This window comes from Scyliorhinus canicula, chromosome 4 (genome assembly GCF_902713615.1).
Source record: "Scyliorhinus canicula chromosome 4, sScyCan1.1, whole genome shotgun sequence".
Taxonomy (NCBI): domain Eukaryota; kingdom Metazoa; phylum Chordata; class Chondrichthyes; order Carcharhiniformes; family Scyliorhinidae; genus Scyliorhinus; species Scyliorhinus canicula.
Genome location: NC_052149.1, coordinates 1,175,562 through 1,189,040, shown reverse-complemented (window position 1 = coordinate 1,189,040; position 13,479 = coordinate 1,175,562). Strand labels below are relative to the sequence as shown.

At 47.4% G+C, this 13,479-nt stretch overlaps 1 protein-coding gene across 1 annotated transcript in view; it reads left to right on the top strand.

Annotated features, from left to right (window-relative positions):
• The window catches only part of col11a1a (collagen, type XI, alpha 1a), a 493,146-nt gene that overhangs the window by 35,270 nt on the left and 444,397 nt on the right, over window positions 1-13,479 (top strand). The window contains exons 5-8 of the mRNA XM_038793410.1: window positions 2,475-2,603; window positions 8,812-8,931; window positions 9,564-9,662; window positions 11,575-12,078. Of these exons, the coding sequence (XP_038649338.1) occupies window positions 2,475-2,603; window positions 8,812-8,931; window positions 9,564-9,662; window positions 11,575-12,078 (852 nt within the window). The remainder of the gene's footprint in view (window positions 1-2,474; window positions 2,604-8,811; window positions 8,932-9,563; window positions 9,663-11,574; window positions 12,079-13,479) is intronic.

Genomic DNA, 13,479 nt, shown 5'->3' with positions numbered 1-13,479 from the left:
CACCCCTTCCTTACCCTAACCTGGTCCGTCACACGGAGCTGTGTCTCCTGCAAAAAGACAGCCCCCGCTTTCAGGCTCCTGAGATGCGCGATCACCCGCGACCTTTTAACCGGCCCATTCAGTCCCCGGACGGTCCACGTTACCAACCTTACCGGAGGCTTACACCTCCAAACCCCTCTACCGTCTGTCATCTTCCCCACTTAACTCCTGCCCCTTTAATTCCACTCTGTGCCTAGCCCATCCCAGATGGCTCCTTTCTTCGCCCTTAACCATGTCATCTCTCACTCCTGCCACATCGCAGAAACTCCCACCCCCCCGCTTTCCCCTTCCCCTTCTTCCCCCACCCCCATTTTCCCTTTCCCCCTCACCCCGGTCACCCTTCTTGGCCTCCTCCCCCACCACCTCACTTCCGTTCACCAGTATAACCTGCTAGCGTGGCTTCCCCTGCCCAAAGGCACCTCCCATTGACCCCCCCCCCCCCACCCCGGACCACTCCTCAGCTCAAAGCAGGCGGCCTCCTGCTGGCCTTACCCTCCCCACCCAAACAAGGACTTCTCCTGAACTCCAGGTAGCCTTCTCCAAAAGCAAACAAACAGATGTTAAACACAAACAGTCCCGTAAAACAGGAGGGGGGATGGGAACATCCATCCCCACATAAACCATTCACCCCTACAACTCCTCACAATCTCAACATTGAACAGAAACCACACCCCCCCCGGGGTGCTCCCAAGCATTATCCGCTCAATTCTCCCCAGTTTATGCTCCTTAATGAAGTCTTCGGCTGCTCCTGGGGTCTCGAAATAATACTCCCGGCCTCCGAACGTCACCCATAATTTTGCCGGGTAGAGTACCCCAAACCTGATCTGCCGCCGGTACAGCACCGCCTGGGCCTTGTTGAAACCTGCCCCCCGTTTTGCCAACTCGGCTCCGATGTCCTGATAAATGCGGACCTTGTTCCCCTCCCAGTCGCAGCTACGCTTCTCCCTGGCCCACTGCAGAATCTTCTCTTTCTCATCAAATTTATGGAGCCTCACGATTACCGCCCGCGGTGGCTCCCCAGCTCTCGGCTTCTGCCTCAGGGACCTATGTGCTCGGTCCACTTCAGGGGCCTTATCCAGCACCCCTTCTGCCACCAGCCCCACCAGCATCTTCGAGACATACCTCGTGGCTCTCATACCTTCCACCCCTTCAGACAGGCCCACTATTCGCAGGTTCTGCCTTCTCGAGGCATTCTCCTGCTCCTCAACCTTTGCCCTCAGGGTTTTACAAAGGAATCCTCGGAGCCCCACCTCAGCCTCCAGAGCCACCGCACGGTCGCTGTGGTCCCAGATCACTCCTTCAATCTCCCAAATCTGTGACCCCTGCACCTCCAAACACCTCTCCATCCGCTCCAGAGAACTCTCCAGGGGTGTCACCTCTTCCTCAATGGCATTTGTATGATCCTCATGCATTTCTTTCCTCTGTTTATGGAATTCCTCTTTGATAAAAGTCATCAGTTTCTGTATCTGGGGCCTTCCAGCTTGCCCCTCCCCCGCCTGCATGCTGGAAGAGACTGTCTGTGAAGCACAAGCCTGTTTCAACTTTCCAGCCAAACCTCTCGCTGCTTTCTGCCGGGTCCGGTGATCAGAAGACAGACCATTCCAGGGGTAAACTACTCCTCTACCATTCACCGAAGCCTTTTCATCAAAATTCCACCCGGATCTGGGTAAAAAGAGCCCTTTTCTGGGACTTTGATCAGCCCTTTATGTGACCAATCACTCCGTGGTCACAAGCAGAAGTCCTTTGTTCCTTTAATTTAACTCTCTTCCTGACACATACATTTTGTCCCAACTCCCTGGTTTCTGGACTCAAACGTTCTTTCTAAACCTTGGGTGGCCCCTGGTTGCTAAGCAACAGCCCAGTCTTTCTTTAAATTCTGTTTGTTTCCACATTATAAACCTTCTCAATACAATGAAGTGAAACCAAAACGCGGAGACCTGCATCAGCTAACTGAAGTTTAAGCATTTTTTCATACAAACGCACAAAGTTAAATTTGCTTAAAGCTGTACCTATTTCTAATACTCACAAATAGTTGTGGACCCCCAAGGCAGCTAGACAGGACCAGGGGGCAGCACGGTAGCACAGTGGTTAGCACTGTTGCTTCACAGCGCCAGGATCCCGGGTTCGATTCCCGGCTTGGGTCACTGTCTGTGCGGAGTCTGCACGTTCTCCCCGTGTCTGCGTGGGTTTCCTCCGGGTGCTCCGGTTTCCTCCCACAAGTCCTGAAAAACGGGCTTGGTTGGTGAATTGGACATTCTGAGTTCTCCCTCCGTGTACGAACAGGCGCCGGAATGTGGCGACTAGGGGCTTTTCACAGTAATTTCATTGCAGTGTCAATGTAAGCCTACTTGTGACAATAAAGATTATTATTATTTGTTATTATGTCGATATATACTGTTGAGTGATGTTGTAATGTGATGTGTCTGTGTTTTCAGGGTGAGATCCAGCAGCTGTTAATTGTACCTGATGCTCGTGCTGCATATGATTACTGTGAATATTACAGTCCCGACTGTAACAATCCTCTACCCAACATCCCGCAAGCTCAGCAACCACAGGTCAATGAGGTGAGTATTACTTTCAATGTCAGCAGGTAGCAGGGACTGAGAAAAGCACAATAGAAGCTGGAATACTCAAAATAAGTGTCCACTCTGTCCTTGTACAGTTTCAGTGCCAGTCAAATCAATCTCTCCATTCCCTTAAACTGAGCAAACTCCACAGTAAAATGTTGGTGTAGCACGTCATGAGAGACCTTGATTACTATTTATTACTGTTTATAGGACTCACATTTGTAATGGTTCTCTCTACCTCTCTATTTATCTATCTCTCTGTCACTCTGATTCCTTCTGTCTCTCCTTCTCCATCTCTATCTCTCCCTCTGTCTTTCTGTAACTAACTCACTATTTTTCTCTCATTCTCTTTCTCTCTCTGGTTCACTCTCTCTCTTTCTCTGTCTCTCTCTCCCTCATTCTCTGTCGGTCTGTCTCTCTCACAATATCTCTTTCTCTCTTCCTCACTCTCTATTTCTCTGTTTGTCCCTCTGTCTCATTCTCTCAGTCTCTCCATTTCACCCCTTCTCTCCGTCTCTCTTTGCCTCTCTCTTTCTCCTGCTCTTCCCCCTCTCTGTATTTTTCTCTCAATCTGTGTCTTTCAATCTCTCCCTTTCTTTCCCTCCCTCTATCTGTTTCTGTCTCGCCCTCTCTCTGTCTCAGTTTCTCCCCTTTTTCTCTCCTCTCTCTGCCTCTCGCTCTCTCTGTTTCCCTCTCTGTGTCTCTTCCTCTCTTCCTTTCCCTCTGTCTCTCTATTTCTATCTCTGTCTTCCTCTCTCTCTCTGTCTCTCTGTCTCTCTGTATCTCAGTATTTCTCTCTCACTCTCCCTTTTTCTCCCTGTCTCCTTCTCTCGCTCGCTCTTTGCTTTCTCTAACTCACTATTTCTCTGCCTCTATCTTTCTGTCTGGTTCTGTGAGAAGAGTTCGGCTAGGCCTGTGTGCCTGGGGAGAAAGTTTCCCAAGGCCCGGATCTTCATTGTGGAGCTGGGTTGGGTGATTTGCTGCAGTCAGGCCGATTGATCCAGAAACAGTTGACAGGCTCTGGCTGTGCAGGTGGGCCCATTGCAATGTCATGAGACCTTGTTTCATTGCAATGAAAAACCCATCACACCCTCACTCCCCAAACACACCTTGAGTACCGTCAGCAGTTCTGATCACCTCATTACAGAAAGGACATAATTTCATTCGAGAGGATCGAGAGGAGATTGACCAGGATGTTGCTGGGACTGGGAAATTGCAGTTATGAGGAAAGATTGGACAGACTGGGGTTGTCCTCCCTGGAGCAGAGGAGGCTGAGGGCAGATTTGTTTGGGGTAAACTCAATCATGAGGGGCCTGGATACAGTGGATGGAACGGGCCTGGTTATTTTAGCAGAGATCAGTGCCTTGGGGTGGGGGGCGGGGGCAGAGGAGGAGACATAAGGGGCGCGATTCTCCGCTGCCCACGACGGGTCGGAGAATAGCGGGAGGGCCTTCCTGACATTTTTCCCACTATTCTCCCCCCCACGGCTGCCCCACGACACGAATCGCTGCTCGCCGTTTTTTACGGCGAACAGCGGTTCTCCCCTGGCCGATGGGCCGAGTTCCCAGGCCTTTACGGCCATTTTCACGAACACAATTGCACCTGCTCTCACCGTTCGTGAAAACAGCCGCAAAGTGCCGTCCCGGACAACCATGGCACCGATTGGCACGGCCGCACCACGGCCGTGCCAAGGGTGGCATGGGCCTGCGATCGGTGGGCACCGATCGCGGGCAGCGGGTCCGATACCCGCGCACTATTTGTTCCTCCGCCGCCCCGCAGGATCAGTCCGCGGGGCGGCTGAGGGGCATGACGGCCCGCGCATGCGCGGGTTTGACGCATCTGCGTGATGACGTCATCCGCGCATGCACGGGTTGGAGCCGTCCAACCCGCGCATGCACGGCTGTCGTCATCGTGCGCGTCAGCCGCCGTGACCCTTGGCGCGCGGGCTTAACGACGGTCGCTAAGCCCGCGATGCCGTGCTTCACGGGGCCGCGCTGCTAGCCCCGCCCGGGGGGGGGAGAATCGGGTCCCGGGAGGGGGCGTGGAGGCTGCCGTGAAACACGGCCAGTTTCACGGCAGCCTTTAAGACTCGCTGCATTTGCGGAGAATCGCGCCCAAGGCGATTGGGAGAAAGATTAGGGGAGAGATGAGGAGAATGTTCTCTCTCAGAGGATGGGGGGTGGGGGGGGGGGGATCTCAAACTCACTGCCGGAAAAGTGGGTGGAGACAGAAACCAGCAACTCATTTTGAGGGTGTCTGGATCGGCCCCTCAGCTGCCAGAACCTGCAGACTTCACAGAATAATTGCTGGAAAGGGGGGTTAGACTGAGGGCTCAGTTTGGGGCAGACGCAGACATGGTGGATCAAGTGGCCTCTTTCTGTATCGTCAACGTTCTATGATTCTGTGGTTCTAGGAGAGGCTACAACAGTCAGGAAAGGTTGATGATGCCGGAACTCTTTTCTCTCTGGCTTTCATTATTGGAACACAGGGACCACGAGGAGGCCATTCAGCCCTTTGGAGATATTCTGCCATCCAATGTATCTCAGCACCATTTACTCCAGGGAACCCCATGCACCCGGAGCCTTTGCCCCTCCCAAGAATTGTTGGAAAGCTTTGTTGAACATGGAAGAGTTTGTAAGGCAGGAAGTTGATTAAAGAGCGGGGGACTGGGGAGTTGGCGTACATTTTGCTGGAGGGGTGAGATAAATTGTGAATTCTCTTGTTCTCCTCATGGTGACAGTTTAATTGGTGAGTTGGTTATTCAGGGAGGGAGGTTGAGCCCTCTGTCTAACACACAAATCCTGTTGCCAAGGATACTGCTCTACAAAATAACTCATCGGTAAATCTAGTCATTCTGGCTATCCTTCCAAATGTCTCACTCACCCTGACAAATAAACACCACCATTATTGTTTACGCTGCGTCGCCCAGGATTGGCTGCCTGTAGATTCCGAAACAATATGGATGAGTATCAGGTAGAATATCAAGTCCAGGATGTCAGCCAAATATCTGCAGCAACCTCGACACAAGCCCATTGAGACTGCAGCAAATTCGAAAGGGTTAATTTGGTGACATCGCAAACTTGGCAAATATCACTAATTGGCTGTGTCTAAAAGCACTAACATGTTTTCTAATTCTCTGTGCTTAATCTAAACCGGTAATGAGAAATGTTCAACCGTTTTCACCTGAAGATTCCATTGTCACCAATGTTTTAACTTTCTCAACATGCTGCATAGAATAGGAACCCTCCGATAATCCCTTCCTCACACCATAGAATGTTGCAAAAGTTTCATTTGTAGAGAAAACATTTTCTGATCTGTACCATCTGTGGTATTTTGCTTTTAGGTTTCATCTGACCTCTGGTCTCTGCTAACAGAATCGCAAAAAGAGGCCATTCAGCCCACTGCCTCTGTGCTTGCTCTTTGAAAGAGTGATCTGATTAGAGCCACTCCCCTACCCACAGTCTTTTCAAGTATCGAGCTAACTCCCTTTTGAAAGTTATTACTGAAACTGCTTCCACCGTCCTTTCAGACAGCACCTTCCAGATCACAATTCGCTGAATAAATATAAATCTCCTCCCCTCCCTGGACAATTGAGCAGAAACTAGCTCTCAGACATGGGCTCATTCTCCAGCCAACATAACAGACTCAAAGGAGTCTAAAATGATGCTTTCTTACTGCTCCTCCATCAATCTTTCACCCAAATTAGAGAACAGTAGCAGACAGGACCTCACCCCAGTCCTGGATCATTACGTGTGTTCCTCCAAAGGCAGGCTTCTGAACTGACTGCAGTCATTGCCTGTTGCTGAGTATCCATTGGGTTTCCCTGTCTCTTATTGAGTTGCTAAATGGATGATGTGGTTATAAATTAATATAAAACGTTGTGTATAACCTGCTGCCTGACATTCCCACTGTCCATCCCTGGGCCACATTCCGGGTACTCCTTCCTGGTGTAATTACAATTTGATAAAAGCAAAATACTGCGGATTCTGGAAAACAGAAAATTCTGGGAATGCGGCAGATGGAGCAGCATCTGTGAAATGAGAAACAGAGTGAACGGGCGATTGGGGAAAGGGCTAATTCTCCTCAGTGTTCCTCTGGCATGAAATGGGAGTGATTCCTGCCAGGTGGGTTGGCCAGACCCACATCTCAATCCACCCACGGGTTTGGGGTGAACTGGCCTCTGTAAGACGGGAGCGGCAGGTCCGACTCCTCAGAGATAGGGGCATCCTAGAAAAAAGGACACCCCAATCTCAGAGTACGCTCCGGCACCCACCCCCCATTCTCATTCGCAACAACCCTTCCCCCTTCTCAACAGCATCAGGTCCTCCCTCCCTATCGCAGAAATCAGGCCCCCTCCCACCCCAAATGCCAGTCATCAGGACCCCCAGATCCAATCGTTGGTACCAGTGCCCCCCCCCCCCCTCAAGTGAGCAAAGCCCCACCACCTTCAGGCCCTGCCAGCTTTAGGTCCTGTCACCTCGAGCGCTACCGCTTGGCACTGCCGTGCCATGCCCCCCCCCCCCCAAGCGTTGTCTCTCTGCCCCCCCCCCCAAGCGTTGTCTCTCTCCCCCCCCCCCAAGCGTTGTCTCTCTGCCCCCCCCCCCAAGCGTTGTCTCTCTGCCCCCCCCCCCCCCCCCCCCCAGCATTGTCTCTCCGTCTGGTCTCCATTTGTGGTGACCAGTGGTGTTTCGCGATGACGTCGCGCTGCACTGAGGGGTTCGGGGAATTTTAGGAGCCGGGAGAATCCGGCTTCAAACAGATCCTGCATACTGCAATGAAGATATAAATATGTTAATCTGGTTCATGCCCAGTGAGGGCGAGATCCAGTTCAAGGCGGCTGAAGTGGGTCAGATGCAGAGGAAAATCTTTGTTGTCCGGTGCAAATCCCATTTGGGCCTCTCCTGGAAATTGGCCCACAGAGCGGGATTTGTGCCGTGATCAGGGAATCGCCCTCGTTTCGAGTCCGATCTGACACAGGGTTAGAATGGGCAGGGTTGTCTTCCCCTCTCTCTGCGTTCAGCTGTTCTCACTTCCATGTGACACCCGGATTGCTCTCTGGCTCAATTCCACAAGCGATCTGTCAATGTTAACATTGACGGTGAATAAAAATATAAATTCACAGAATCCTTAAACAGATGAGGCCATTCGGACCATTGAGTCTGTGCCAGATTATCCAATTGACTCCATTCCCCTAACCTCTCCTCATATCCCCGCAATTTCTTTCTTTTACAAATATTCATCCACTTGCCTGGATGAGCACAGCTCCAACTCTCAAGATGCTCAACATCATCCAGGCCAGAGCAGCACGCTTGATTGGCACCCCATCCACCATCTTAAACATTCACTCCCTCCACCACCAATGAACAATGGCAGCCGTGTGTACCATCTACAAGATGCACTGCACGAACTCACCAAGGTTCCTTAGGCAGCACCTTCCAAACCCACGACCACCACCATCTAGAAGGACAAGAGCAGCAGATACCTGGGAACCCCACCACCTGGAGGTTCCCCTCCAAGTCACTCACTACCCTGACTTGGAAATATATCGGCCGTTCCTTCACTGTCGCTGGGGTAACATCCTGGAACTCCCTCCCTAACAGCACAGTGGGTGTACCTACACCTCAGAGCTTTAGACATTCAAGAAGCAACTGACCATCACCTTCGCAAGGGGGCGGTTAGAGATGGGCATTGGACCAGCCACTGACACCCATATCTCATCAACTCACCATCACCTTCGCAAGGGGGTGGTTAGAGACGGGCAATAAACATTGGACCAGCCACTGACACCCATATCTCATGAATGAATTTTTAAAAGCTCAAATTCCCTTTTGAAGGTCATTATTGAATTGCTTCCACCTCCTATCAGGCAGCGCTTTCCAGACCATAAACACGAGATAGCACACAAACTGGTATTCTGCAACGATACTGAGCAGATAGTTGGAAGTTCTGTACATTGGGTGACTGGATGAAAACATGTTTGAGTTTGATCTTGATGTTTGTGTGGTGGGGTGCAGTGGATCCTACACAACTGGCTGCTGATTGGTCAGGGTTCATTGTGCATCCGCGCATGGGGGTCAAGGTCCATCTCACGTCTCTGAACATATTTTCATTAATTGTTGTGTGTGAAAAGGTTGATTCTGCTTATCCAGGTCTACCTGGGATTGCTACTAACAGAACTATGATTGCATTTCCCCTCACGGTGCAGTACTCTCCTGAAGAAATACTGGAATATGACTATGATTATAGTGATGGAGACTTTGTAGAGTTTGACTATCAGCCAACTGAGGAAAAATCAACATTGGAGGGGACAGACTTCCCAACTGAGGTAACAAAGTGACCAGATTCCAATCTTCAACATGGTCTGTTTGCTTTGTCCACTCATCCTATCTATTTCCTTGCCATCCTCGTCATTCTCTTTTCTCCAGAGCAACTCCTTTCTGCCCTTTATTCTCCGCAATCCCTCCCCTCCTCCACAAATCATCATTTTTTTACAGCTGGGAGAGCAGGTGTTCCCACGACCTTCGATTCACATTTCTCTCCTGTTTTCCTGCCATCATTATTTATGCTATTTTCCATTCCATCTCTCACCACATTTTGCAGAAAAAGAAATTCATTTCATTCATCAAACTGAAGAAGGATGCTGGACAAACTAAAACTAAGAACGTAGCGACAAAGATTACTTCCAAAAAAATCTTTACATCTACGAAGAGGAAACAGGACTTGGCCAGTCACCAAACATCAAAACTCAAGGTTGGGCCAAAGGTAGCAAAAATGATCAAGATCTTCTGAGGAGTCAAGACTGGAAGATCTCTGATGATAGACCTGAATGACCCTTAACCCACTCCCACCCCCCAAATCTCTTGTTCCCCACCCTGGCAAAATCTGCCAAATTCAGACCTGATTTAAGCTGTGTCGTTAACTAAATACCCTCTTTGTTTTATCTCAATTTCACTGCAGGTTGTGAACAATGTGTTGCCTGAAGAGACTGGCGAGGAATATTACTATGAAACCTATGAGGGAACGACCAGCTCATCAGTCAGAGAGAAAGTTAATGAGGTAAAAAAACAACCAGAAAGGAAAATGATTTTCAAAGAACAGGTTGTTTCAGTTTGTCAGCCTGTACCATGTGCAGTTTATCAGCTTACATTCGCCTTGGGATTTTTGTGTGTGTTCTGAGAGATTGGTGACCAGGTCTGTCAGAGTTTCAGATGAGAAAGGCTCTGATGTAATGTTGATCTTAGCCACATTGGCATGGATATTGTAAGAGGCAAGTGGTGAAGTGAGAGGATGAAGAGTTGTGTTTTGGTCTCCTCTCATTCTGAAACATATCGGGGGAGTTACTGCTCCTCTCACAACACCCAATACACCCGGACCTGACCGTGATGGAACTGCCTCAAGAGCTGAATCCAGTATTGTCGTTTCAGTTGGCAATAACATCATGCCTTTTAAGCATTTTTAAAATTTTTGACAAACAGCTCTTCATGTTGGATTTGGTGAGTAACAAATTGCCCAATTTGTTTGATAAAAATCCATTCACTGTGCTTTATATTTGCTGATTCTATTTAACTTGTCAATAAATGTGAATCAAAGCAAGAGGTAATGGCCAATTAGGATGGAACTTTTAACATTTATTTGACTTTATTGCTTCATAGCATCTTCCATTGGGTTCTGCTGCCTCCTGTACAGTTTGAGAGGGAATTTTGATACATTAGGATCAATAGGAGATCATTAAGCTCCTCGAATCTATTCCACCATCAATTTGACCACACTCAATCCGCATCTTAACTCTATTTGTCAACCTTTAAGAAATAGGAACCCATTGACCTCCAATTTGAGATTAACCCCAGAGGCCATCGTTTTTTTTTTGGGGGTGGGGGGAGGTGTAGACTGACAGTTAGCCACTCTCTTTCGTGTGAAGAAATATTTCCTGCCATCACCCCTGATTGGCCGACCTTTCATTTTCAAGTTATTTTCCTCTTTGTTCTGGAGTCTTCCCACCATGAGCAAGTGAAAGTGAAGTCACTTCATCCTGACACAATACTTGGAGTGTGAATATACCTTTAAACTTCATCACCACCTCAACAGGGGCCTAAGTCTAGACTCGTGTTGAGTTACTCCTTGTTTCCCAGGTTTGAGCTGATGGAAAGTTCACATTGAGCTCTCCAGTTTCCGCTTTCTTTGTAATTTGACTCGGGCACTGCTCATAGAATGGCATCGACTGTAGAGCACAGAAACAGTCTTTGGTGTTTAACCTTCACATGAACCTTCCTCCAGCCCCTCTTCATCTCGCCCTATCGGAACATCAAAATTCCAACTGACTTACAAAAAGCTTTGCATTTAAGTAGTTACTTGTTTATCCCACAGAAATGTTTGCAAACGTTTTGAAAAACCTTAAGTTACAATCTCCATCGTTAGAGAAGATGGCAGAGAGAGTTTACCACACTGTATCTGGTGTTTGTTAAACATTGAGCTTTTGAATATCAATATCTTTCATAAGAACCAAAATGTTTGAAAATGCTGAAATAAATCAAAGGGAAATAAAGTTAAAAGTTCGGAGCCAGCCATTGCCTCGACACTGCCAGTTGCTTGCAAAGATTACCAAGAGATGAATGTGTCAGAGGAAATATGTTCTCTATATTTCCTCACTCATTTCAAATTCCCAATTGCTGCTGAATGTGATCATGAATAATTGCTCCTTCTAGTTTATGTGGGTCAACCCTTTTCATTCAGTCTCACGATTTTATGTAAATGTCCTCTTCCAAATGCTAAACCTGCTTCCTGATGCAAGTAAACATTACAATTTTTAGTCAGTCTGACCCCCCAGTTCATTCAAAAACCAGGGTGTATAGCACCGAACATCTCTTGGGGTACTTTGCGTATTGTCGAATTAAGCTGAAGCTTTGCTAACACTATGCTCATATCATTTCTCATTTCCCAAACACTGTCAATTTCACTTGGACAAAATAAGACAAATATTGAAGACAACCATAAAGAGGAATATCTGACTGGAGAGGATTATTATCTTGAAAAGAAAGAGACTGAAGAAAAGGAACAGGAACTCAATGAGTATGATCTGAATGAGTATGATTTCAAAGAGTATGATCCCAATGAATATGAGATCAAGGAGTATGATGGCAAAGAGCATGACCTCAATGGGCATGACCTTGACGGGCATGATGGCAAAGAGCATGACCTCAATGGGCATGACCTTAACAGGCATGATGTCAAAGAGCATGACCTCAATGGCCATGACCTCAATGAGCATGATGTCAAAGGTTCTTCCACCAAAGGAACTGCCACTATTGATCATGAATTCAAAACATATGATGTTGAAGAATATGACCCCAATGAATATGACCCCAAGCGTTATGAAGATGAATATTATTATGAAGTCACAGAATATGAGGACAAAGACCCAACAACCACATCTACTAGGGAGGTGTTTGGCCCTGGGGTTCCAGCGGAAACAAGTGTAAGTTCACACATTTCTTTTGCAAACTTTCAATACCAATTGTTTTGCATTTTTTAAAATAATTAACTTGGTCTTCAGAAGAGATCAATGGTGGTGACACCAATCTTTTCTGACCTTCTCCAGCTCCAAGTCACAGTTTACATTCCCCAATCCTAGGTATCGTCTGTCAGCTCTGGGAAAGGGTGACATTAGTCGGTCACATTTCAATCCAGTATTTTCAATCAATAAGTAGAATTATCAGAGAGATTGAGTTCCCATCGAAATGCTTTATGTCATAGATAATGCCTCATGTATATGAGAAGGTGTCACATAAAATGTTATTTCACAAAATTAGGGCTCATTAAAGGCAATGTAATATCAATGGACTGGAAACAGTGAAGGAATAAATGGAGCATTTCCAAATTGGCAGATTGTAACTGGTGATATGTTGGGGGTTAAAATCCAAGAGTAAGAAAATCTTACTGTAATTATATAGCCCTTTCTGAACTGAGTTTTAGGGAATGAATGAGGGCTGGTGGAGGCAGTACCAGTGGGTGGGATAATTCAGTTCAATTTTGTGTACTGTGGAAAAACTCAAAGATAGACAAAGCGTTAAAGTTTTGAATTGGAAAATGCCAATTTTATTGAAATGCGATGGCATTTGTAAAAAGCGGACTAGAAATCAGTCGAGGAGCAAGTGGGAGATAGTCAAGGACGAGATAGTGAGGGCTCTGAAAAAATATCCTCCCACAAAGAAAAGGGTTTGGCTCCCAAATCCAGATCCCCTTAGATGTCAAACAGCACCGAATAGAATTCGGCAATAAAGGAAAGCTTATGTCAGATACCGAGACTTCAAGATTATGTAAAGATCGAAGTGGGTCAAATGTGCAATTGTGAAATTGTAACAGTCATTGTCTTGGACCAAGAACGAGATGGACCATTTCAGTCTGAAATGAGAAGACATTCATTACTCATAGTCCTGTAGTGTCATAGACTCCCATTGGAGCATGGATAACGGCCATAACGGAGAGCATGGATAGTGCCAGACTCCCATTGGAGCATGGATAACAGATAGCATGGATAGTGTCAGACTCCCATTGGAGCATGGATAACGGATAGCATGGATAGTGTCAGACTCCCATTGGAGCATGGATAACAGATAGCATGGATAGTGTCAGACTCCCATTGGAGCATGGATAACGGATAGAATGGATAGTGTCAGACTCCCATTGGAGCATGGATAACAGATAGCATGGATAGTGTCAGACTCCCATTGGAGCATGGATAACGGCCGACAGCTTTCTGGGATGTAAATATTGAATTTGATAGCTGTCTGGCATTTGATGTTCTGGAAGTGCGAATAACGCAGCAACTTATTATATACAATGAAGTATGAATCGCAACAACATTTGGCAGATTTGT